Source organism: Rana temporaria, chromosome 11 (genome assembly GCF_905171775.1).
Source record: "Rana temporaria chromosome 11, aRanTem1.1, whole genome shotgun sequence".
Lineage (NCBI taxonomy): Eukaryota > Metazoa > Chordata > Amphibia > Anura > Ranidae > Rana > Rana temporaria.
The window spans coordinates 142,318,173-142,343,162 of NC_053499.1; the positions used below are offsets into that span (position 1 = coordinate 142,318,173).

The window sequence follows — 24,990 nt, forward strand, 5'->3', positions numbered from 1 at the left end:
CTCCAGCCGGTCACAGATCTCCCCTCCCCCTCTCCCCCTCCTAATTAATAGCTGTCAGCTGTCAATCATCATGCTCCTCTCCCCACCCCTTTCTGGGGCATTTGATTAGGGATAATGTTGGGTGAAGTTTCTTTGAGAGTCTCAGACTACATCTCCCAGCATCCCATGCGGCCAGCACTTCCTGTTTCGGGTGTTGTTACCACGGCAACCAGAATACACATCTCACCCTGCAGAGACTCAGGTACTGTATAATATAAATATCTCTATGAATCCTTCTTTATAACAATTTTTCTCAACTCCAGTCCTCAGGTTCCCCCAACAGGTCATGTTTTCAGGCTTACCATTATTTTGCACAGGTGATTTGATCAGTTTCACTGCCTTAGTAATTATCACAGCTGTTTCGTCTGAGGGAGATCCTGAAAACATGACATGAGGACTGGATTTGAGAAACATTGCTTTCTACAAGGTGTACCCCTTACCCCCTTCACCACTCGCTTCCCCATCTGTGTCACCTCTAAATACTACAGATCATCACTTCCTGTCCTTGGTGTCCCCGCAATAAAATACAGATCGTCACTTCCTGTCCTTGGTGTCCCCTCAATAAAATACAGACTGTCACTTCCTGTACTTGGTGTCCACTCTCTAGAATACAGATCATCACTTCCAGTCCTCAGTGTCCCCTCTATAAAATATAGATCGTCACTTCTAGTTCTCCGGGTCCCCTCTAAATACTACAGATCATCACTTCCAGTTCTCGGTGTCCCCTCAAAATACTACAGATCATTACTTCCAGTTCTCGGTGTCCCCTCTATAGAATTCAGATCATCACTTTCAGTCCTCGGTGTCACCTCTAAATACTACAGATCATCACTTCCTGTCCTTGGTGTCCCCTCTATAGAATTCAGATTGTCACTTCCAGTCCTCGGTGTCCCCTCTCTAGAATACAGATCATCACTTCCAGTCCTCGGTGTCCCCTCTAAATCCTACAGATCATCACTTCCAGTCCTCGGTGTCCCCTCTAAATCCTACAGATCATCACTTCCAGTTCTCGGTGTCCCCTCTAAATACTACAGATCATCACTTCCAGTCCTCGGTGTCCCCTCTCTAGAATACAGATCATCACTTCCAGTTCTATGTGTCCCCTCTATAAAATATAGATCATTACTTCCAGTTCTCGGTGTCCCCTCTATAGAATTCAGATCATCACTTCCATTCCTCGGTGTCCCCTCTAAATACTACAGATCATCACTTCCTGTCCTCAGTATCACCTCTATAGAATACAGAACAAATCATCACTTCCAGAGTTCTCTGTGTCACCTCTATAAAATACAGATTGTCACTTCCAGTACTCTGTGTCACCTCTATAAAATACAGATCGTCACTTCCTGTCCTCGGTGTCACCTCTATAAAATACAGATCGTCACTTCCTGTCCTCGGTGTCACCTCTATAAAATACAGATCGTCACTTCCTGTCCTTGGTGTTCCCTCATTGAATACAGATCATCACTGGGGTGGTCATACTGTATATAATGGGGGGTTATACTATGTATAATGGGGGAGTCATACTCTATGTAAGGGAGGTGGGGATGTATATACTGCGGATGTGTTAATGCTGTATATAATGGGGGGGGTCATACTCTATATAATGGGGGGGGGGGGTCACATTGTATATATCAGGGGGTGGAGTCATAATGCAAACAGGGAGGTGAGCCATGTTTGTCTTGGATTTTTCAGGTAACATGGAGGTTCATCCTGGAGAAGGACAGACTCATGACACTATTCTGAGTAAGAAGGATCTGTGGGAAATATAATGTGGGGGGGCACTCGGTATATATTAGGGGTTGGGGGTTATACTGTACATAATGGGGGGGTCATACTGTATATAATGGGGGTCATACTGTTTATAATGGGGGGGTCATACTGTATATAATGGGGGGCTCATACTGTATATAATGGGGGGTTATACTGTATATAATAGGGGGGCTCATACTGAATATAATGGGGGGGTTATACTGTATATAATAGGGGGGGTCATACTGTATATAATGGGGGGCTCATACTGTATATAATGGGGGGGGGTCATACTATATATAATTGGGGGCCATACTGTATATAATAGGGGGGTCATACTGTATATAATGGGGGGTCATACTGTATATAATGGGGGGTCATACTGTATATAACAGGGGGGTCATACTGTATATAATGGGGGGCTCATACTGTATATAATGAGGGGCTCATACTGTATATAATGGGGTGCTCATACTGTATATAATGAGGGGCTCATACTGTATATAATGGGGGGCTCATACTGTACATAATGGGGGGCTCATACTGTATATAATGGGGGGTTATACTGTATATAATAGGGGGGGTCATACTGTATATAATGGGGGGGTCATACTGTATATAATGGGGGCTCATACTGTATATAATGGGAGGCTCATACTGTATATAATGGGGGGGGGTCATACTGTATATAATGGGGGGCTCATACTGTATATAATGGGAGGCTCATACTGTATATAATGGGGGGGTCATACTGTATATAATGGGGGGCTCATACTGTATATAATGGGGGGCTCATACTGTATATAATGAGGGGCTCATACTGTACATAATGGGGGGCTCATACTGTATATAATGGGAGGCTCATACTGAATATAATGGGGGGCTCATACTGTATATAATGGGAGGCTCATACTGAATATAATAGGGGGCTCATACTGTATATAATGGGAGGCTCATACTGAATATAATAGGGGCTCATACTGAATATAATGGGGGGCTCATACTGAATATAATGGGGGGCTCATACTGTATATAATGGGGGCTCATACTGTATATAATGGGGGGTCATACTGTATATAATGGGAGGCTCATACTGTATATAATGGGAGGCTCATACTGTATATAATGGGAGGCTCATACTGTATATAATGGGAGGCTCATACTGAATATAATGGGGGGCTCATACTGTATATAATGGGAGGCTCATACTGTATATAATGGGGGGCTCATACTGAATATAATGGGGGGTCATACTGTATATAATGGGGGGTCATACTGTATATAACAGGGGGGTCATACTGTATATAATGGGGGGCTCATACTGTATATAATGAGGGGCTCATACTGTATATAATGAGGGGCTCATACTGTACATAATGGGGGGCTCATACTGTACATAATGGGGGGCTCATACTGTATATAATGAGGGGCTCATACTGTACATAATGGGGGGCTCATACTGTATATAATGGGGGGCTCATACTGAATATAATGGGGGGCTCATACTGAATATAATGGGGGGCTCATACTGAATATAATGGGGGGCTCATACTGAATATAATGGAGGGCTCATACTGTATATAATGGGAGGCTCATACTGAATATAATGGGGGGCTCATACTGTATATAATGGGAGGCTCATACTGAATATAATGGGGGGCTCCTACTGTATATAATGGGGGGCTCATACTGTATGTATATAATGGGGGGCTCATACTGTATAAAATGGGGGGGCTCATACTGTATATAATGGGAGGCTCATACTGAATATAATGGGGGGCTCATACTGTATATAATGGGGGGTCATACTGTATATAATGGGGGGCTCATACTGTATATAATAGGAGGCTCATACTGAATATAATGGGGGGCTCATACTGTATATAATGGGGGGCTCATACTGAATATAATGGGGGGCTCATACTCAATATAATGGGGGGTCATACTGAATATAGTGGGGTGAGCTGTGTTTGTCTGGGATATTTCAGATAATATGGAGGATCTGGAGGATGGTTCAGGAGAAGGACAGATTCCCGAGACTGAGGAAGATATTCTGACTGAGGAGGACCTGAGGGACATACAAGAGGACCTGTCACACATTGAGGTCACCAATGGGGACAGTTCACAGTAAGTACTGACCACATCCATCACGATCCCCTCCCCCACCTTCCCCCAATCCATTCCAATATTTAAATAAGAAGCCTCAGAATTCACATTGGTATTATCACTCAGGGGCCCTTCCTTTGCGAGGACCTGTAATGGTTATTTTGTGTTAGAACCATAGAAGGAAATCCTTTTCTGGATAGAGAAATAAGTAAAGCATCTTGTTGCTATGGTTACTATCCCAGTTTTTCTCCCAATTCTCCCGGTAATGACGGTTTATGTTTCAGGGATCCGGATGCTGTTTGGGATAACGAGTCGTTCCCGGAGTCATACCGCACCAACTCCCTGAAGGAGCAGACCCTGCTGAGCCTGGCCAACAACTTCTGGCGTCAGTACACCCATCTGTACCCGGACCGCAAACCACTCCTCATGTGTCTACTCAATGAGTGCGGACTGGAGGTGAGACAATACCTGGTGGAAGGTGTGTCTGGTGCACGGGGGATACTGTGGTGCACCAGTATATTGTGTACCCAGTGGAGGATGTCCAGTGTTATTCTGTATAGATCTGGTAAAATGTGCCAATACAGACAGTTCTTATTTAACACATGCAGCCTTAGTCACCAAAGTGGAGTATGAACTGTCTGGTTTGATTGAGAGCACAAAGAGTTCTGACAAATGGATAAATTCAGTTCTTGTGTCTCTTCCCTTGCTACAGAAGTTTGTCTGCACCACACTACAGCCAACTCTCCTGCCGTACTCTGACTTGTATAACTGGAGGGAGTGCGCACGTTTCGTGTCAGAGTTTCTCAGCATGGATCCCATGAACTCCCCCATAGAGCTGGTAATGTCCTGCCACCAGATTTCTGTGTACTTCACCTTTGTGTCACTGACTGGATTCCAGGACCGCGTGTCCCCCCCACCACCTGCCTGCTCTCCCTGACTCTCGGCAGCTCTTCTCCTTTTTACATAAATATAGATTGTGTACCCACCTGTCTTCCTCAAGCCATCAACCTCCAACATTCCACCCATCTCTAACATCCATCCACCCATCTCTCTAACATCCAACCATCCAACTATCCAACATCCAACTATCCATCTCTCCAACATCTCTCCAACATCCAACCATCCATCTCTCCAACATCCAACCACCCATCTCTCTAACATCCAACCATCCATTTCTCTAACATCCAACCACCCATATCTCTAACATCCAACCACCCATCTCCAACATCCAACCATCCATCTCTTCAACATCCAACCATCCATCTCTCCAACATCCAACCATCCATCTCTCCAACATCCAACCACCCATATCTCTAACATCCAACCACCCATCTCTCCAACATCCAACCATCCATCTCTCCAACATCCATCCATCTTTCCAACATCCAACCATCCATCTCCCCAACATCCAACCATCCATTTCTCCAACATCCAACCATCCATCTCTATAACATCCAACCATCCATCTCTATAACATCCAACCACCCATCTCTCCAACATCCAACCACCCATCTCTCCAACATCCAACCATCCATCTCTATAACATCCAACCATCCATCTATCCAACATCCAACCACCCATCTCTCCAACATCCAACCATCCTTCTCTCCAACATCCAACCATTCATCTCTTTAACATCCAACCATCCATCTCTCTAACATCCAACCATCCATCTCGCCATCTTCCATTCATCTCTCCAATATCCAACCATCCATCTCTCCAACATCCAACCATGCATGTCTCCAACATCCAACCATCCATCTCTCCAACATCCAACCATCCATCTCTATAACATCCAATCATCCATCTCTCCAACATCCAACCATCCATCTCTCCAACAACCAACCATCCATCTCTATAACATCCAACTATCCATCTCTCCAACATCCAACCATCCATTTCTCCAACATCCAACCATCCATCTCTATAACATCCAACCATCCATCTCTCCAACATCCAACCACCCATCTCTCCAACATCCAACCATCCATCTCTCCAACATCCAACCATCCTTCTCTCCAACATCCAACCATTCATCTCTTTAACATCCAACCATCCATCTCTCTAACATCCAACCATCCATCTCGCCATCCTCCATTCATCTCTCCAACATCCAACCATCCATCTCTCCAATATCCAAACATCCATCTCTCCAACATCCAACCATCCATTTCTTCAACATCCAACCATCCATCTCTATAACATCCAACCATCCATCTCTCCCAACATCCAACCACCCATCTCTCCAACATCCAATCATCCATCTCTCCAACATCCAACCATCCTTCTCTCCAACATCCAACCATCCATCTCTTTAACATTCAACCATCCATCTCGCCATCCTCCATTCATCTCTCCAACATTTAACCATCCATCTCTCCAACATCCAACCATCCATCTCTCCAATATCCAACCATCCATCTCTTTAACATCCAACCTTCCTTCTCTCTAACATCCAACCATCCATCTCGCCATCCTCCATTCATCTCTCTAACATCGAACATCCATCTCTCCAATATCCAACCATCCATCTCTCCAACATCCAACCATCCATTTCTCCAACATCCAACAATCCATCTCTCCAACATCCAACTCTCCAACATCCAACCATCCATCTCTCCAACATCCAACCATCCATCTCTCCAACATCCAACCATCCATTTCTCCAACATCCAACCATCCATCTCTATAACATCCAACCATCCATCTCTCCAACATCCAACCACCCATCTCTCCAACATCCAACCATCCATCTCTCCAACATCCATCCATCCATCTCTCTAACATCCAACCATCCATCTCTCCATCCAACCATCCATCTCTCCAACATCCAACCATCCATCTCTCCATCCTCTATCCATCTCTCTAACATCCAACCATCCATCTCTCCATCCTCCATCAATCTCTCCAACATCCATCCATGCATTTCTTTATCTTCCACCCATCTTTCTAACATACATCCATCTTCTATCCATGTCTCCAGCATCCAACCGGATGGAGACATCCATCTTCCATCCATATCTCCAACATCCAACTATCTGTCATTCATCAGTTCAACATCCATTCGTCACTGACTCCAACATTTATCCACCATCCATCCATTCCTTTAACATTATTTCATTCTCTATCCACCCATTTTCCATAAATCCACCTTTAATGCATCCATCTTCCATTCATCAATCTCTCTAACATCCATCTTCCACCCATCTCTCTCAAATCTATTCATATTCCATCCATCCATTTTCCTGTCCAATATCCATCCATCCAAGTATCCCTCCGGCATTGATGTTTCCATCCATCTTCCTTCCATCTATTGTCTTTTATCTTTACAGTTCTCTCTCTCTCACTCGCTCTCTCGGCCATCAACCTATCCATCCATCTTCCATCGATATATCCAACATCCAACTATCCATCCATTTCCTCATCTTCCATCCATATCTTCAACATCCAACTATCGATTCATCTCTCTATCTTCCATCCTTATCTTCAACATCCCTCCAACCATCTCTCCATCTTCAATCTATATTTCCAACATTCACCCATCCATCCTACATCCAACCAAATCTCTATCTTCCATCTATTTCTTCAACATCCAGCTATCCATCCATCTCCCCATCTTCCATCCATATCTCCAACATCCAACCATCTCCCCATCTTCCATTAAAATCTCCAACATTCAACCATCCATTCATATTTTATTCATCTTTTCAACCTCCATGTATCCCTGTCTCCAACATCTATTATCTATTTATTATATATATATATATATCCATCCATCTATCATCTATCTATTCCTCCAACATTGATGCTTACATACATTCACCCATCTTCCATCCATCTGCCCATCTATACATCTAACTTCCATTCATCTCCTCATCCATCCATCTCTCCATCTATTAATCTCTGACATCAATGCTTCCAACTTAACCATCCATCTTCCTTCCTTCTGTCCATCTATCATCTATCTAACACTTCAACATCAATGCATTCTTCCATCTATTATTCACCTGTCCATTAATCCATCTATCTGCCCATCTACCCATCTTCCATCCATCTAACTTCCATCCATCGTTCTCCATTTCCTCTTCCTATCTTTCCTATGTTTATCCATGTATTCTCGCTAACATCTTCCCTTCTCCACAGCCACGTACTCTCTTCTCCTCAAGCTCAGTCCTGCAGAGACAGAAGGGAAATTGCTTTGATTTCAGCATCTTGCTGTGTTCTCTGCTTCTTGGGGCCGGGTACGATGTATACTGTGTCAGTGGATACGCCAGTCGGGAGATGTGTCTTATGGATGAATCACGGGAAGTGTGCCCCCTTCTGGAGAAAACAAAAGAGGTGAGAAAGTCTTCCTTCACATTTACTGTGAATGGATGGTCAGTAGACCAATGTTAGGATGAGAATTCTGGAACTCTAATGCCGCGTACAGACGATCGGACATTCCGACAACAAAACCATGGATTTTTTTCCGATGGATGTTGGCTTAAACTTGTCTTGCATACACACGGTCGCACAAATGTTGTCGGAAATTGCGAACGTCAAGAACGCGGTGACGTACAACACGTACGACGAGCTGAGAAAAATTAAGTTCAATAGCCAGTGCGGCTCTTCTGCTTGATTCCGAGCATGTGTGCCATTTTGTGCGTTGGAATTGTGTACACACGCTCATGATTTCCGACAACAAGTTTTGATGTTGGAAAATTTGAGAACCAGCTCTCAAATATTTGTTGTCGGAAATTCCGCCAGCAAATGTCCGAAGGAGTCTACACAAGCCCCCATGGAACATTTGTTGTCGGAAATTCCGACCGTGTGTACGCGGCATAAGGAGGGCAGCATTTACAGAGCCTCTGGATTGAAAGTGATCTCATTTCTAAGCCCAGCACCAAGTACTATAATCACATTCAGCCTATTAATTGCTTTTGTATAGGACAGTGATGGAGCCGGCTGAACTGTATACACAATGCTTTTAATTACAAGTATTTTCTAGATGCTTCTGCTGTCCTAGTAGATGATCTATAATAGGCACATGGCTGGAGGTGAGCATCCAGAAGGCCCATCTACAGAGGAACCGGCTGGCTTTCTGGTTAACACCCATGAGGATGATCATTGATTGGATGCTGCCTGTGCTCCATGTGCATGATCTCTACATAACTCCTACTCCTTACCATATGAAGTCACCTATACCCGCCCCCCCATATTAGACTGGACTTTGTAACCAGTTCTGATGCACCTTTTGGAGATCTTCCTCTTCTAAAGGCCTAGGCCAACTACATTTCCATGGTGTGCTCTACCATTTTTAGGGATGCAGAGATGTGCCTCTGGCTACCCTTTTAACTGTTTGGTGTTTTCTGCCCCCCTGTGTTCAGCCACATGTTCTGTGACACTAGTCGTCAGTCCCTGTAATTGTCACCACCTGACACCTCATGTAGGCTGATATCACACTGTGAACCTATAAATGGCCATTTATTTCTTTACAGAGCAATGGAGAGCCCCCCAAGAAGCCCAATAAGAAGTACAGCGTAAGGCCTCCCAGACAGCTGATTAGTAGATTTGAGCTGGAGCAGGAAGCCAAGCACCAGGCAAAGATCCAGGCCATGCACCTCAAAGAGCAGGAGGATGAGGAACAGCGTCAGGCGGTGAGAGACCTCATCTGTATGAGGATAATGTCGGACCTGAGTGGGCAGAAGTCAGGTTGCACACTATTAGCCATAATCAGATAGACTGGCTTACTTTTCCGGCGGCGTAGCGTATTGCATATACGCTACGCCGCCGTAAGTCAGAGAGGCAAGTGCTGTATTCACAAAGCACTTGCCTCCTAAGTTACGGCGGCGTAGCGTGAATGGGCCGGCGTAAGCGCGCTTAATTCAAAATAGGCTGGTTGGGGGCGTGTTCTATGCAAAATACCAGTGACCCCACGTATTTGACGTTTCTAACGAACGACGCATGCGCCGTCCGTGGACGTATCCCAGTGCGCATGCTCCAAATGACGTCGGCAAATCGTCAATGCTTTCGACGTGAACGTAAATTACGGCCAGCCCCATTCACGGACGAGTTACGCAAACGACGTAAAATTTGAAAAATTTGGCGTGGTTCCGACGTCCATACTTAACATTGGCTGCGCCATATTTTTGGTGGTTTATCTTTACGCCTGAAAACCCCTATCGTAAACGGCGTATCTTTACTGCGACGGCCGGGCATACGTTCGTGAATAGGTGTATCTAGCTGATTTACATATTCTAGGCGTAAATCAGCGTACACGCCCCTAGCGGCCAGCGTAAATATGCAGTTAAGATACGACGGCGTAGGAGACTTACGCCGGTCGTATCTTAGCAACATTTAAGCGTATCTCAGTTTGAGCATATGCTTAAAGTTGCGACGGCTTAGATTCGGACTTACGACGGCGTATCTACTGATACGCCCGTCGTAAGTCTTTATGAATCTAGCTATATGTCATGTTCATCTGCGATATATAATTTCTGATTTACATACCCTTGTTTTTTATCCTTACTCCCCACCAGAACACAGCAATCAACACAAAGTAGATTTGGGAATAGAAGCCCACATCTCCACAGCCTGAATAAACAAGCCCAGAAGCAGGACCATAATCATACATTCTGATATGAAAGAATTATCATCCCACCATATTTACCATCATTTTAGGACCAAATAACCCCATATTATGAGGTGCAGGAGGCTGATTAGACACATTTGCTTAGATGTCATATCTGAACTATCAAAGTGCTGGAGGACCTAAGGTCACTTCATTCATGTGATGACTCAATGACCTTTATGTTTGATGTCTCCAGGAAGCAGAGAAGGCTGGTCCTGACCCCCTGTATGGACTCCGGGTTCACTGTTGGGTTCTGGTTCTGTCTGGGAAGAGAGAAGTTCCTGAGAACTTCTTCATTGATGCACTGACTGGCAACGCTTACCCAACGAAAGATGAACATTTTCTAGGGATCGAGACTGTGTGGAATCATGAGAACTACTGGGCCAATATGCAGGACTGTCACAATGGCTGTAAGGTACCAAACATGGATTGTGTAGGGACAAATTTCCAATAAAGGACATGCTGAGGGAAGGTGGGCCTGTTAAATCTTATTCATACTGAGCAAATGACTTGTGCCTACAGGACATGACTTTTGACCTGGGTGACCCTGTGTGCTGGGAAGTCATGTTGATGGGTTCTTCAAAGCCTCTTCTGCTTATCCCAGACATGGAGGAGGAAGACATAGAGGAGGAAGAGGATGATAACCAGGTGAGTCAGAAGTTAGGTTAAAGTGTAATAGCCCAAGGTGATGGGTGATTGGTTGCTATTGGTCAGTGCGCAATGTAAGGGTAGTTTTCACATAAAGGCTCTTCAATTTCCCAAATCGTCTTTCAAGACAGCGCATGAGAGATAGGCACTACCACCTAACAGGACCAGGAAATGCATCCCAGAAAGTTTTTTTGTGGAACTCTTTATGGGAAGGAAGAGGCCTGGGCCCACTACCTTTTCAGTGGTTGTCGAAGGTCGATACTGGGTAAGGACTTACCCCCTTGGTGGACTGGCATGGACTAGCGTGGATCCCCTCTGTCAGCAGTAAGGGAATGTCCCTGCTGGTTATGGGCCCGGCTGAGTTCACTAGACTGCCATAAGCCAGGCGCCAAGTCCAGGTGGGGTAATGCCTAGGCCAGGGGTGCCCAACCTTTTGAAGGCCGAGGGCCACTTAATGTGACTTGGTAACCTGTCGCGGGCCACAATGAGCGGAGTGGGCAGATGACTGGTCTGTGTCCAGTCTGCATATGCCAAGCAGACACAGCCCAATCTACTCTATGTTTACATCTTCCGATCCATAAAGGTGAATGGAGGGTCCAATTGGGTTGGACCGATTGCTTGAAAGGGGCCTAAGGCTGCTTTTATACTGATGGTTTGTGGTCTATTGCGGCACAGTGTACCTATGGTTTTTCCGCTGGTTGGCTGCAATTTGACATAGGTGTCTATTATATCTTGCAGGTGTGGTGCACTTTCTGAAAAGCCGCTTGCTTCCTCCCTCTACCGCCAGCTTTTTTTACAACACTGATGCTCTCAAATGGCAGGTAGGCAACCTGCAATCTGGGCTTGCCAACCGGCCATCCCAGAGCAGGAGGTTGCGGGCCATATCAGAGGGCTCCGCGGGCCACTGGTTGGGCACCCCTGGCCTAGACATTACAGCTCCTGGTTCTAGGGCTGTGATAGCACAGAGAGATGTGGGTGGGCCAGCTGGTGCTTATTCCTGCCAAGCCTCCTTGGAAAGGGGGTGTGAAGGCCAGGAGACAATTTTGAAAGCATATAGAAGTAATAGAAAAAAAAAATCCACAGATACTCAGCCTCCTATGCTAAAGAACATCACAGACAGCATTTGTGTTTGTCGACTCACAACTAAAGTGGGAGCAGCTGGCTGCCAGTCAGGCTCTCTTCTTGTGGACTATTGTATGCAATAAACCAGATATAAATAGTAATTACAGTAAAGTGGAGGCTGTACAGGAAACTGTCCTCTTGTATGAAGGTGACTGAAGGAAAAATATCAATTACGCATAGCAACCGCTCACATTCGCCCATAGCTTCCTACTGCACAATTCCATTGTTTTCCCCTCATATAGATGTATGGAAGAAGTTCTTTGTTGTCTTTAATTTTGCTCAGTATAGTATTTCAGAGACAACATTTTTAAAGTGGACCATAAAAATAATATTGCCTGAAGAGTATTTTGGAGTTTGGGATTTGGTTGAGGGTTCAGATCAAAGATTAGGTGAAACAATAGAGATTGGGAGTTCAGGGTTGGGTTGATAGTTTAGGCTTAGGTTGACGGTTCAGGGTTAGGTGGGTGGACCAGGCTAGCTTCTTGGGTTGATGGTTTAAGATTAGGTTGGTGGTTTAGTGTTACGTTGGTGAACTAGGGTTAGGTTGTTGGTTTATAGTTAGGTTGATAATTTAGTAGGTTGGTGGTTCAGGGTTCAGGGCTAAATTGTAAGTTTGATGGTTTAGGATTAGGTTAGTGGTTCAGGGTTGGGTTGGTGGACCAGGGCTAGGTTGTTTGTTTATAGTTGAGTTGATGGTCAAGGGTTAGGTTGGTGGTATGGGGTAGGTAGAGGGCTGGTATTACGGTTAGAGTTAGGATTTGATTAAAGGTTGGGTTAGTTGTTAGGTAGAGAGATATAGACATCACTTAAAGTTCAGCCTTGGACTATTTCGAGGGATACAAAATTTGGACTAATGGTTGGGAAAACAGATAGGCTTAGGTTGAATGTAAGTGGTGGTGTTTGAGTAATATTAGGTAATTTTCAGATGTTTAGAGGTAGTGTTTGGGTAATATTAAGATAGTTAGGAGTACCCTTTGGGTAATAAGTAAGCTTCTTAATATTGACATTTTCAGACTAGTTATTGCCAAACAGTAATTGCCTTGTGTAATTGGATGCACTCTACAAAACAAGAAGATCAGTATCCGATCTGAGACCAGTGTAACAATGTGTAATCATAATACAGGATCAGGACAGCAGGAAGATATTTCAGATGCCGCCATCCTGGACATTGCCCATTGTCATCACGCCGAAAGGTTGGTATGGTGTGATTTGATGAATGGTGAGGCTTATTCACAATGCTGTGGTGTAAAGCCTTAGAACAGTTGTCTACTGTCTGATTGCATAAGGGATTGTGTGAGGTATGGAGAAGGGAAATATATTAAAGGAGTCAACGACGAGTTATACAATGTCAAGAGTTATCTCTCGAGTTTTTGTGGTTGCTTCGGTATGCCAATTCGATTCTCTGCCCACCCAATTCTCCCTTTGTTCCGCCTTTCTATCAGTCTTTTTTTTTTTTTTTCCTTCTTGCACGCTCCTTCCCTTCCCATTCCCCTCTCTTTCTATTTCTGGACATACATTGATGCCCCCAGGGGTAAAGCCCTGGGAAAAAAAGTGTGGGAACTCCCACCCAAGATCCACTCCCCCCACCAAAAAAAAAAATGATACGCTCATATGCATAATTACTAAACCGCATGTTTCTTTTTATCGATCCACTGTACCTTAGTAATCCTTTATGTTACTGGCCGCTTCCTGTATATGGATTCATCGGGTAGTGTGCGGGTATTCCGTCACTTCCTCGATGCCGCAGTGTCTCCTGGGAGCTTTTGTCATTGTTCTCAGGAGACATTGCAGAGGTCTGCCGCGAGTTATCGTGGAATTTACAAAGAAGTTCTTTCCCGCAATAACTCGCGGGAGACCTCCGCAATGTCTCCTGGGAACAATGACAAAAGCTCCCAGGAGACATTGCGGCATCAAGGAAGTGACCGAATACCCACACACTACCCGATGAATCTATATACAGGAAGTGGCCAGTAGCATAAAGGATTACTAAGGTTCGCCTGCCCCTGACAGTGACTCGAGCTGGGCATCGCCGCTTAGTGAAGGATTGGCTCGGGCGGCTAGGCTGCTCTCGTCCTGCAAAGGGAACTGCGTTCCTACTGTGAAAAAAGTGCAGGAACTCCGTTCCCACGCGTTCCCGCAGGACTTGAGCCCTGCATTGATGCCCCCTTATAAAAGGGGCAGACGCAATGGACCACTTGGTCATTTTCTGTCTCTCTCCTAGGTTTTTATGTTGTATTAATAATCAGTCACTCATGAAGAGTTTCATGTAGCAGCATGTTTCATATGTCTCTCCTCAGAGTTTGAGATGCGTAGTCCTCATGGAAAGAAGCTTCTACAATACAAGAAATCCGTGTTGGAGAAGTGGGCACCATACCTGCAAAAGGATGGACAAGTTGCCTGCCTCACCATATACCAAGACACTAAGTGTATGTGATTAGCTATGGGGATGGTATCAGGGCCACTCTATACAGCTTGACTATAAGAACTTTTCTCCTGCAGATTCTTTAGAGGTGGAGGTCCAGAGTTGGTTTCAGAACCGAATGGACAAATTGGATATGAGGCAGCAGAAGAGACAGGCTGGAGTGACCACAGAGTACTTCTCTCCAGGCCGCAGTGACGCTTTAAAAGGTGACTCTGAGAGTCACGAGATGAGGGGTGACTGGTAACCAAAAGTTGTGATTCTGAGCGTCTTTTCCCTTTCAGTTCATACGTATCGCTTGTTAGCACCAGAAACAGAGCGCACCATGATCTTCTACAGCAAGGCCCGTCTGGATGGGCTGGAGCGGCGTGAAGAAAAACCAAAGGAGATGACTGAGATTTTCCAAGGACGCACAGATTTCCTCCACTGCAGACACACCGTGTTTGGAAAACGGCCAAAGAAGGTGGCCATTGCAGGAGGACCTATGGAGGCCAATCCAAGACCAGTCTTGGTAATCCACACTTGTTACACATCACAGTAGAAGGTTTTGTGAGTTCTGGAAGAAAATCTTTTGCCGCGTACACACGATCATTTTCCGGCATGAAAAAAAAAACTGTGTTTTTCGGCATGTAGAAAAAACGTTGTTTTTTCCAACTTCATCATTAAAACGATGTTGCCCACACACCATCCTTTTTAAAAAAATGCTCTAGCAAAGTGCGGTGACATACAACACGTACGACGGCACTATAAAGGGGAAGTTCCATGCGGATGACGCCACCCTTGGGGCTGCTTTAGCTGATTCCGTGTTAGTAAAAGACGATTCGCGCTTTTCTGTCTGTTACAGCGTGATGAATGTGCTTACTCCATTATGAACGGTTTTACCAGAACAAGCTCTCCCATCTCATAACTTGCTTCTGAGCATGCGCAGGTTTTTTACGTCGTTTTAGCCCACACCCGATCATTTTTTACAACCCGAAAAACGACATCGCTTAAAACAACGTTAAAAAATGTTCGAATTTTTTTTTGTCGTTTTTCAGAACCCGAAAAATTATGTGTAGCCCACACACGATCATTTTTTGAAAAACAACGTTTTTTTAATGCCGAAAAATGCTCGTGTGTACGCGGCATCAGAGTTAGAGAGCCAACTAATCAGAAAATTGGGATTTTTTTATTTTATTTTCCTGAATCTATATTTTCCCAGCCTGCAGAGAATCTTACAATTTGTGAGTCCCCATTGTCTGGATTGTGTTGTTCTCTTCATGTCAGACAAGTCTGCCTACAGATCCGGTAAAAACTTGTGAATTGCAGGTTCTCCTGGCTCAGTCCTCATTGCAGGGAATCTGTAGAAGTAAAAAGTTGACATTTTATTTTGTCATGAATACGCTATATTTAATCCAAAATCATGCAATTTTATGGGGCAGGCCAGCTCTGTGGAAAGGGAACACCAGCCCAGGTTTGAACACTATGGTCCGGATTCACATACAGCGGCGCATAGTTATGCCGGCGTAGTGTATTGAATATACGCTACGCCGACGTAGCGCAGAGCGGCGAGCACAGTATTCACAAAGCACTTGCTCCCAAATCTACGCTGGGTTCCCTCGGCGTAACTCGTCGTAAGTGGCAGTGGGCGTGAGCCATGCTAATGAGGTGTGACCCCATGTAAATGATGGGCCGAGCGCCATCAAGATACGAATAACGAACGGCGCATGCGCCGTCTCGTGGACGTATCCCAGTGCGCATGCTCAGAATCACGTCGGAACGAACGCCTAAGATACGTCGAATCACTGCCTACGACGTGAACGTAACCTACACCCAGCCCTATTTACGTACTACGTAAACGACGTAAAAAACGACGGCTGTGTTCCATGGTGCAGCCATTTGCATTGAGGCTGCTGACTTACACCTGCTATATGAGGCTTAACTTTACGCCGGACGTACGACTTACGTAAACTGCGTATATAAATGCGCCGGGCGCAAGTACATTCGTGAATCGGCGTATCTCACTCATTTGCATATTCGAATCGTAAATCAATGGGAGCGCCCCTTGCGGCCAGCGTAAATATGCGCCTACGATACGACGGCGTAGGAAACTTACGTTGGTCGGATGAAGCCTAGTTTCAGGCGTATCTTGCTTTCAGAGTCAGGCGCATAGATACGACGGCGCATATGTGCACTTACGCGACGTAACCCCTAAAGCCTTCACAGGGCAGCTACCTACTGCTTACTTTATTGCACTCTAGGGCTCATTCATAAAATCTATAGAAAGGTCACTGTACTGATCACAAAAGCCAATCTGATGCTTACATTCTTTTTCATACATGCACTATGAAGCTGACAGCAGGAATATGATTGGTTGTTTGAAGTAATGTTACTATAATGCAGGTTTTATGTCACTGGTGTGATGCAATCATTGTGTACATCATTATTCCATACTTCCTTTAATTTACAGAAAATTACAGAACGTTTCTATAGAAACACAGAGAAACCAGCAAATGAGGATGTGGCAGAGCGTGTTTTCCTCATTACAGAGGATCGCATAAATGTGCGCTACCACCGGCATGACGACCACATTACCACATCCTATTGGGAGTTCCAGAAACCATCCAACCTAGGAGAGAAGGGCTTCTCCATTGTCCTGAGCCCAGAATCGTGCATTTCCTACCAGGTAACCAACTGGTTCCTCCAGGAAGATTCACCATTAGTGTGGCCCTAAAGGTCCCTAGCCAGAATTTCCCAAGAGCCACCCATGCAGGTATAGACCTGCCATATATATTCCGTACAGGGGCGGACTGACCATTTGGACACTCGGGCACTGCCCAAGGGCCCCATGCCACTAGGGGGCCCCATCAGGGTTTACAGCCACAGTAAAACCAGGGACAGTATGTAAAAATCTTTTTTTTTTTTTTTTTAATCCCAAGATTATAGCTGTGCTGCCTCTCCAGTACCTTTTGAGTGTGTGTATGTGTATTCTGTGTGTATGTATACTGTGTGTGTATATTGTGTGTCTGTGTGTGTATACTATGTATGTATACTGTATGTGTGTGTGTATACTGTGTGGCCCCATAATCTATTGCCTGGGGGCCCCATAATCTCCTATTGCCCGTGGGGGCCCCATAATCTCCTATTGCCCGGGGGCCCCATGAGTTGTCAGTCCGCCCCTGATTCCGTATTAACAGTACAATAAAGGGTGACCCCAGGGGCCTCTGGATACATATACCATAGAATTAACTGTGTGCAGTCACCTTGGGCACCAGATTTACCATGTACACAGCGTAGAATCAATGCAGAGGCTATAACACAAATTACCAATGACCCCGCACTCTATAGGATTCAAAGGCCATGGTACAGAATCACCATAAAAGTTTATTGCGTAGGCCACAGAATAGAGTCGTTATACAGTGGAACCTCGGTTTACGACTAACGCGGTTAACGATCATTTTGAAAGATGAGCAACTTTTATAAAAAAAAAATTGACTCGGTTTGCGAATGTTGTGTCGCAAAACGAGCAGAATTCAAACTAATGAGGCCTGCAGTATCGCATTTGGCCTGAGGTGCGGGGGCGCCGGAGCCGAGCAGAGCCGATCGAAAATACTCGGAAATACTCAGTTCCCGGGTGTTTTCGAGCCTTTCTCAGCTGCACTGAAACTGAATGGAGAGAAGACAGAGGCTCCTATCCATTCATAAACTGAAACATTGTAAACACAGGTTACGATGTTTCAGTTATATGAATGAACAGAGTCAGTGATCACTGACTCTGTTCATTCGGAAAAGGTAGGAGTCGGGTTCAGCGGCTCCTACTGCCTGACAGAGGGGGTGGAGGAGGAGGACATGGAGAGTGACACCACGGAGGGGGGAAGCAGCGGCACGGAGGGGGGACACGGAGCATGGAGGGGGACACGGAGCATGGAGGAGGACAGCTGCGGCACGGAGGGGGACAGCAGCGGCACGGAGGGGGACAGCAGCGGCACGGAGGGGGACAGCAGCGGCACGGAGGGTGACAACAGTGGGACGGAGGGTGACAACAGGGGGGCGGAGGGGGACAACAGCAGCATGGAGGGGGACAGCAGCGGCACGGAGGGAAAGAGCAGCAACACGGAGGGAGACAGCAGCGGCATGGAGGGAAAGAGCAGCGGCACGGAGGGTGACAGCAGCAGGACAGAGGGGGAGAGCAGAACCGAGGAGGATAGCAGCGGCACGGAGGGGGGACACGGAGCATGGAGGGGGAGCGCAGAGCCAAGGAGGATAGCAGCGGTACAGAAGGGGGGACACAGAGCATGGTGGGGGAGAGCAGAACCCAGGAGGATAGCAGTGGCATGGAGGGGGGACACGGAGCGTGGAGGGGGAGAGCAGAACGGATGGGGGGAACTGAAGGAGGATACAGGGAAAGTCAGGTATCGGGTGAAGTATCGGAGCATTTTCCAGAGTACAAGTACTCGGGGAAATGCTTAGTATCGGTCTCAGGACTACCCTACTATAAACTTTAGATCTAATCATTATTAGTAGGGGTTTCCTGGACCCTGAAAGTTTAATTTAAGGGTTCCTCTGTGGTAAAAAGGTTGAGAAAGGTTGTAGCATCCACCATTCCATGACACAATAATTTGATATTATGGGATTTCAGCATCTAACCTCATTTCCACAGTACAGCAGGTGAAGCCCCACTCTAATGCCTCACATTTCTACCACCAGGTGGAGTCCTCTGAGAAATGTAACAAACAGCTGTATGTCTATGAAACACTTCTGCACCTCCAGCAGGGGGAGCTGAGTGCCAAGGAAGCCGTAAGGAGAGCTGAGGCGGAGGTGAGGCATTCATCTATATGTGTGAAAATGCAGATTCTACTGCATTCTGTTACGTTTTGGTTAAAGTTAGATGAAACACGATGGTAATATCAAAGGTCCCGTACACACGATCGGAATTTCTGATGGAAAAAGTCAGGTGTACTTTTTCGATCGGAAATTCTGACCGTGTGTATGCCCCATCGGAAATTCCGATTAATTCCATCTGCGTTTACATAGAGAACATGTTCTATTTTACTCCGATGGAATTCTGTCGGAATTCTGATGTGAATTTGGTCGGACAAAGGTCCGATCTTGTGTACAGGGCAAAAGAGTTTCAGGGACACATCACAATAGTTACTAAGGGGCCCATATATAAAGGATTACCGGCAGGGCCTTCTGAATAGCATCATGGGGCCCTGGGCAAAGTAATGTACTGGCGCCCCTACCAGTTTGCCATAATTTACACACCTACTTTCAAGAAATAATGTATAAATAGTTAATATAGTTAAACATATATTCATTAGTACTTAAAAAAAAAAAAGATTTTACAAAAGGAAAACATTCCATAAATCAAAGACTGGTCAACACAAAGGGCACAGTACAGGGGGGCACAGTACGGGGGGGGGGGGGGGGCAAGAGGCCACAATACTGGGATCAGGAGGGTACAATACTGGGATCAGGAGGGCACAATACTGGGATCAGGAGGGCACAATACTGGGATCAGGAGGGCACAATACTGGGATCAGGAGGGTACAATACTGGGATCAGGAGGGCACAATACTGGGATCAGGAGGGTACAATACTGGGATCAGGAGGGTACAATACTGGGATCAGGAGGGCACAATACTGGGATCAGGAGGGCACAATACTGGGATCAGGAGGGTACAATACTGGGATCAGGAGGGCACAATACTGGGATCAGGAGGGTACAATACTGGGATCAGGAGGGCACAATACTGGGATCAGGAGGGCACAATACTGGGATCAGGAGGGTACAATACTGGGATCAGGAGGGCACAATACTGGGATCAGGAGGGCACAATACTGGGATCAGGAGGGCACAATACTGGGATCAGGAGGGCACAATACTGGGATCAGGAGGGTACAATACTGGGATCAGGAGGGTACAATACTGGGATCAGGAGGGTACAATACTGGGATCAGGAGGGTACAATACTGGGATCAGGAGGGTACAATACTGGGATCAGGAGGGCACAATACTGGGATCAGGAGGGTACAATATTGGGATCAGGAGGGCACAATACTGGGATCAGGAGGGTACAATACTGGGATCAGGAGGGCACAATACTGGGATCAGGAGGGTACAATACTGGGATCAGGAGGGTACAATACTGGGATCAGGAGGATACAATACTGGGATCAGGAGGGTACAATACTGGGAGGAGGGTACAATACTGGGATCAGGAGGGTACAATACTGGGAGGAGGGTACAATACTGGGATCAGGAGGGTACAATACTGGGATCAGGAGGGCACAATACTGGGATCAGGAGGGTACAATACTGGGATCAGGAGGGCACAATACTGGGATCAGGAGGGTACAATACTGGGATCAGGAAGGCACAGTATAGGTTCTGGGATGCTTCCCGGGACACGACCATATCGGGAGAGTTTAGTAAAAAGCATGACAGTCCCAGCAAATCCGGGACAGTTGGCAAGTATGATGTAATGCATGATTATTGTGGGGCCCCCATGTACCTGGGGCCCCTGGGCAGGGCCCAGGAGTGCCCTTGCATTAAGATGTCCCTGATAACCGGGGAGATTGTGGCTGGCTCTCAATGGAGCTGGTTCACACATCTCCGGGGAGGCTGCGGAGCGGATTGCACAAGGGCCCTGTGTGTCTTTACCTCCGTTTCAGGTCCACATTCAGGCAACAATTTGGGCCTGATTCGTCCCTGAAACAGAGAACAGGGACGCACCGGACCCCTACTGTCAGCCACATCTGTTTTTAGTGTAGACCCTGCCTTAAAGTGGAGTTCAACCCAAAAATGGAACTTCCACTCTCTGGAATCCTCCCCCCCTCTGGTGTCACATTTGGCACCTTTCAGGGGGGAGGAGGGAGCAGATACCCATGTAATACAGGTATTTGCTCCCACTTCCAGGCATAGATCAGGTGACCTACGCCACTTCCTGCACCTACACTGTCCTCCCCCACTGTCTTCTGGGAGATACACAGGTCCCAGAAGACAGCAGGGACCAGTGAGGACGCGCAGCGTGACTCGTGCATGCACACTAGGGAACCAGGAAGTGAAGCCGCAAGGCTTCACCACCTGATTCCCTCACCAAGGATGGAGGCAGCAGCATCCGAGAGCCGAGCGACTGATCGACTTTGGCTGCGGACATCACGGGAGCCCTGGACAGGTAAGTGTCCTAATATTAACAGTCAGCCGCTGCAGTATTTTGTAGCTCCTGGCTTTTAATATTTTTTTTTTTCAGGCGGCCTCTGCTTTAAGTGGAACCAAACCCATCAATGTGATTGCTACTCAAAACAGCTACATTAAAGGCATGCTGTGAATGATAACTGGCACAGTTGCTTGTGCTCTCAGCCGAACTGTCCAAGCCCTCAAATGGCTGGTCTCATAACTGATCACATGTGTAGTACAATGGCAACTGCATATCAAACAGAAGCTAAGCTCTGATGGCAGCTTCCTTGGCTGTAAAGATGAGGAGGGTTTAGTTCTGCTTTAAGTTTCTGCCATCATCAACTGTTGGTTTTCTGCAGTTGGAAGAGAATCGGAAGGCCTCTGGTCACATGATTCTTCTCATTCATCTGATTGGTATACGCCTGGTATATGCCTGATCACTGTGCTGTGTCTCCTCTGGGCAGGTTCTGGAGATCCTGTCTGTCCGGGCTCAGGAAGAATCTGATCCGCAGCTGATGATCTCCATCTATGACACAGAGCGGAACGAGAAGAGCAAAGAACAAAGAGAGGCACTGGTAGGCAGCGCCGATCCTGACCTCCCTGGGGCCCTAAGCAAAATGACAGGTCACATTAAAGTTGAGAAGTGGGGGGGCACTGCCGACAGTGACGGGGGGAGGGGGTGTTCTGCTGTTGAAAATGACATCTTACATTAAAGTGAGAAGCGGGGGGTGCTGACTTCTTACCTCTTCTCCCATGCAGTCAACGAGTTGAGAAGCGGGATGAGGGGCCGAAAATGACTTCTCACCAGGCAGGGCCTCTAGTAATTTGGGGGGCCCTCCACAGCTTTTCGGGGCCCTAAGCGGCTTGCATAGTGAGCCTATAGGGAGGATCGGCCCTGTTGGTAAGACAAATCCACCCCATCTCTGAATAATTTCTATGGGTACCGACCTAAAAGTAACCACCCCACCCTTGCATGTGGGTGTGGACCTCAACAGTACCCCCCGCCCCACACACACACTTCCCTTCCATGTGGGTGTGGACCTCAACAGTATTCATTCCATATGAGCACAAAACTCAAAATGTAATCCCCCTTCCATTTCATGTAGGTGTAAATCTCCAACAGTCACCTCCACTTCCATGTGGGCGTGGACCTCAACAATCACCCCCTTCCTTCCATGTGGGTGTGGACCTCAACAACCACCCCCTTCCTTCCATGTGGGTGCAGACCCCAACAGTTGCCAAGCCACCCTACTCCCCCTTTCCCCGTGGGTGTGGACCTCCACAGTCACCCATTCTTCCATGTGTGTGTGACCTTAACAATCACCCCCTCCCTTCCATGTGTGTGTGACCTCAACAATCACCCCATCTCTTATATGTATGTGTGGACCTCAAAAGTCACCCCCCCCCCCCTTCCATCTTAGAGGTGCCCTCTTCTCAGAAGTGTATATGAGTCCCTAAGGCTAAGGGACACGGTAGTATTTCAATATCCTATTACTGTACAACTCCCTGAGGTTTAGTGGTGTTCTTCTTTCACAGGAACGTGCTGCTCAGGAAGAGCGCCTCCAAAGTGCGTTGCTGGAACAGGACTACTTAGCGCCATTCTTGGCACGTTTGGGAGATCCAGAGAGACTGACCCGGGCCCAAGCCCAGCAGGTGAAAGAAGACTGTCTGCGTGACCTGAAGCAGAGGCTTATTGAGAAGGCCAATCTTATCCAGGCACGCTTTGAGAAGGTAAGTACTTCCACACCACCGGTAATACTATAGTCATTGTATGAAGAAGTAGGGTTATTTACATCAAATGGTAACTGCTCTTCATCTGTGTTCATCTCAATGTTTGTTCATGTACACATACGGACACATGTTGTCAGAGAGATATCCAATGTGTAGTCCTGTGGCCACTGAGGGTACCTACCTGACAAACCCTCAGTCACCAATGCTGTTCAGGGGGTCATTGTATGGATCATAGTTAAGTTTCCTTCTTCCTGTAGGAAACCCAAGAACTTCAGAAGAAGCAGCAATGGTACCAGGAGAACCAAACTTCCATGACCCAGGAAGTCCAGGACACCTACACAGAGTACTGCTCGGAGGCCATGTTCCGGATCCAGATCCTGGAGGCCCGTCTCACCAGGTATCCTACATGTCACCCCAGTGTAATGTCCATACAATTAGGTAGATTCAGGTAGGGGCGCCTAAACTTAAGGACGGCGTAGCCTAGCGTGTTTACACTACGCCGCCTTAAGTAAGAGAGGAAAGTACATGATTCAGAAAGCACTTACCTCCTTACTTAGGGCGGCGTAGTGCAAACACGGCGGGCGTAAGGGCACCTAATTCAAATTGCTTGGAGGGGGGCGTGTTGTATGGAAATGAGGCTTGACCTCAAGTTTTTTGACGTTTTTTTTACACTGCGCATGCACCGGGCACCTACATTTCCCAAGGCGCATTGCGGCTAAGTACGCCGTACGGGCCTACTGATTTCGACGCGGACGTAAACGACGTAACTCCCGATTCGCGGACGACTGGCGCAAACGACGTAAAAAATTCGAACCTCGCGGCGGGAACGGCGGCCATACTTAACATTGGCTAGGCCACTAGAGCATAGCTCTAACTTTAGGCCGCCTAAGGCCTTACGGAAACGACGTTAATCGACTGCGGCGGGCTCGCGTTCGTTCGGGAATCGTCGTAAAAGCTCATTTACATAATCTACGCCGGCCGCAATGGAAGCGCCACCTAGCGGTCAGCCAAAACATTGCAATCTAAGATAGGACGGCGCAAGCCGTCCTATCTTAGATATGTTTAAGTGTATCTCTGTTAGAGAATACACTTAAACATAGGGCGGCGTAGATTCAGAGTTAGGTCGGCTTATCTGTAGATAAGCCGGCCTAACTCTTTCTGAATCTACCTATATGTATACAGAGCATACAATGACCAGTCAAATTCTCTTTACAGGCACAAGGAACTTGCCCCACAAAAGTACCTGGCTCTAGAAGATCGACTAAACAAGGACCCGAGATTGTGTGAGGGGCACATCTCACCGCAGCCTGGAGGCCACCAATGACAAGCCAGTCCTTTGCATTCCTCTCTTGTGTCTCTAACTGCTAAATGTAAATTTTAATAAATAAAGATTAGGAAAATGTT

The 24,990-nt window shown here is 46.5% G+C and overlaps 1 protein-coding gene across 2 annotated transcripts; it reads left to right on the plus strand.

Moving 5' to 3' along the window:
- The first annotated feature begins 77 nt into the window (after nucleotides 1–77).
- Nucleotides 78–24,990, plus strand: DRC7 (dynein regulatory complex subunit 7). 2 transcript variants are annotated; one of them, XM_040329244.1, is made up of 18 exons: nucleotides 78–241; nucleotides 3,780–3,918; nucleotides 4,176–4,353; nucleotides 4,610–4,735; nucleotides 8,041–8,235; nucleotides 9,375–9,533; nucleotides 10,704–10,922; nucleotides 11,030–11,155; nucleotides 13,401–13,470; nucleotides 14,575–14,703; nucleotides 14,777–14,905; nucleotides 14,981–15,207; nucleotides 17,146–17,361; nucleotides 19,383–19,493; nucleotides 22,320–22,430; nucleotides 23,392–23,586; nucleotides 23,844–23,983; nucleotides 24,802–24,990. In XM_040329244.1, exons 1-18 carry the CDS (start codon nucleotides 115–117, stop codon nucleotides 24,908–24,910), a joined length of 2,706 nt encoding a protein of 901 aa, XP_040185178.1. In that variant the 5' UTR covers nucleotides 78–114; the 3' UTR covers nucleotides 24,911–24,990. The 2 variants fall into 2 exon arrangements, with proteins under 2 accessions (XP_040185178.1, XP_040185179.1); XM_040329245.1 differs by having other exon boundaries at nucleotides 4,182–4,353.

Coding starts and splice junctions, on each gene's coding strand:
- DRC7 (XM_040329244.1), top strand. CDS start 115: ATGTTGGGTGAAGTTTCTTTGAGAGTCTCAGACTACATCTCCCAGCAT. Junction 22,431..23,391: donor AAGAACAAAGAGAGGCACTG/GTAGGCAGCGCC, acceptor CTTCTTTCACAG/GAACGTGCTGCTCAGGAAGA. Junction 23,984..24,801: donor CTGGAGGCCCGTCTCACCAG/GTATCCTACATG, acceptor TTCTCTTTACAG/GCACAAGGAACTTGCCCCAC.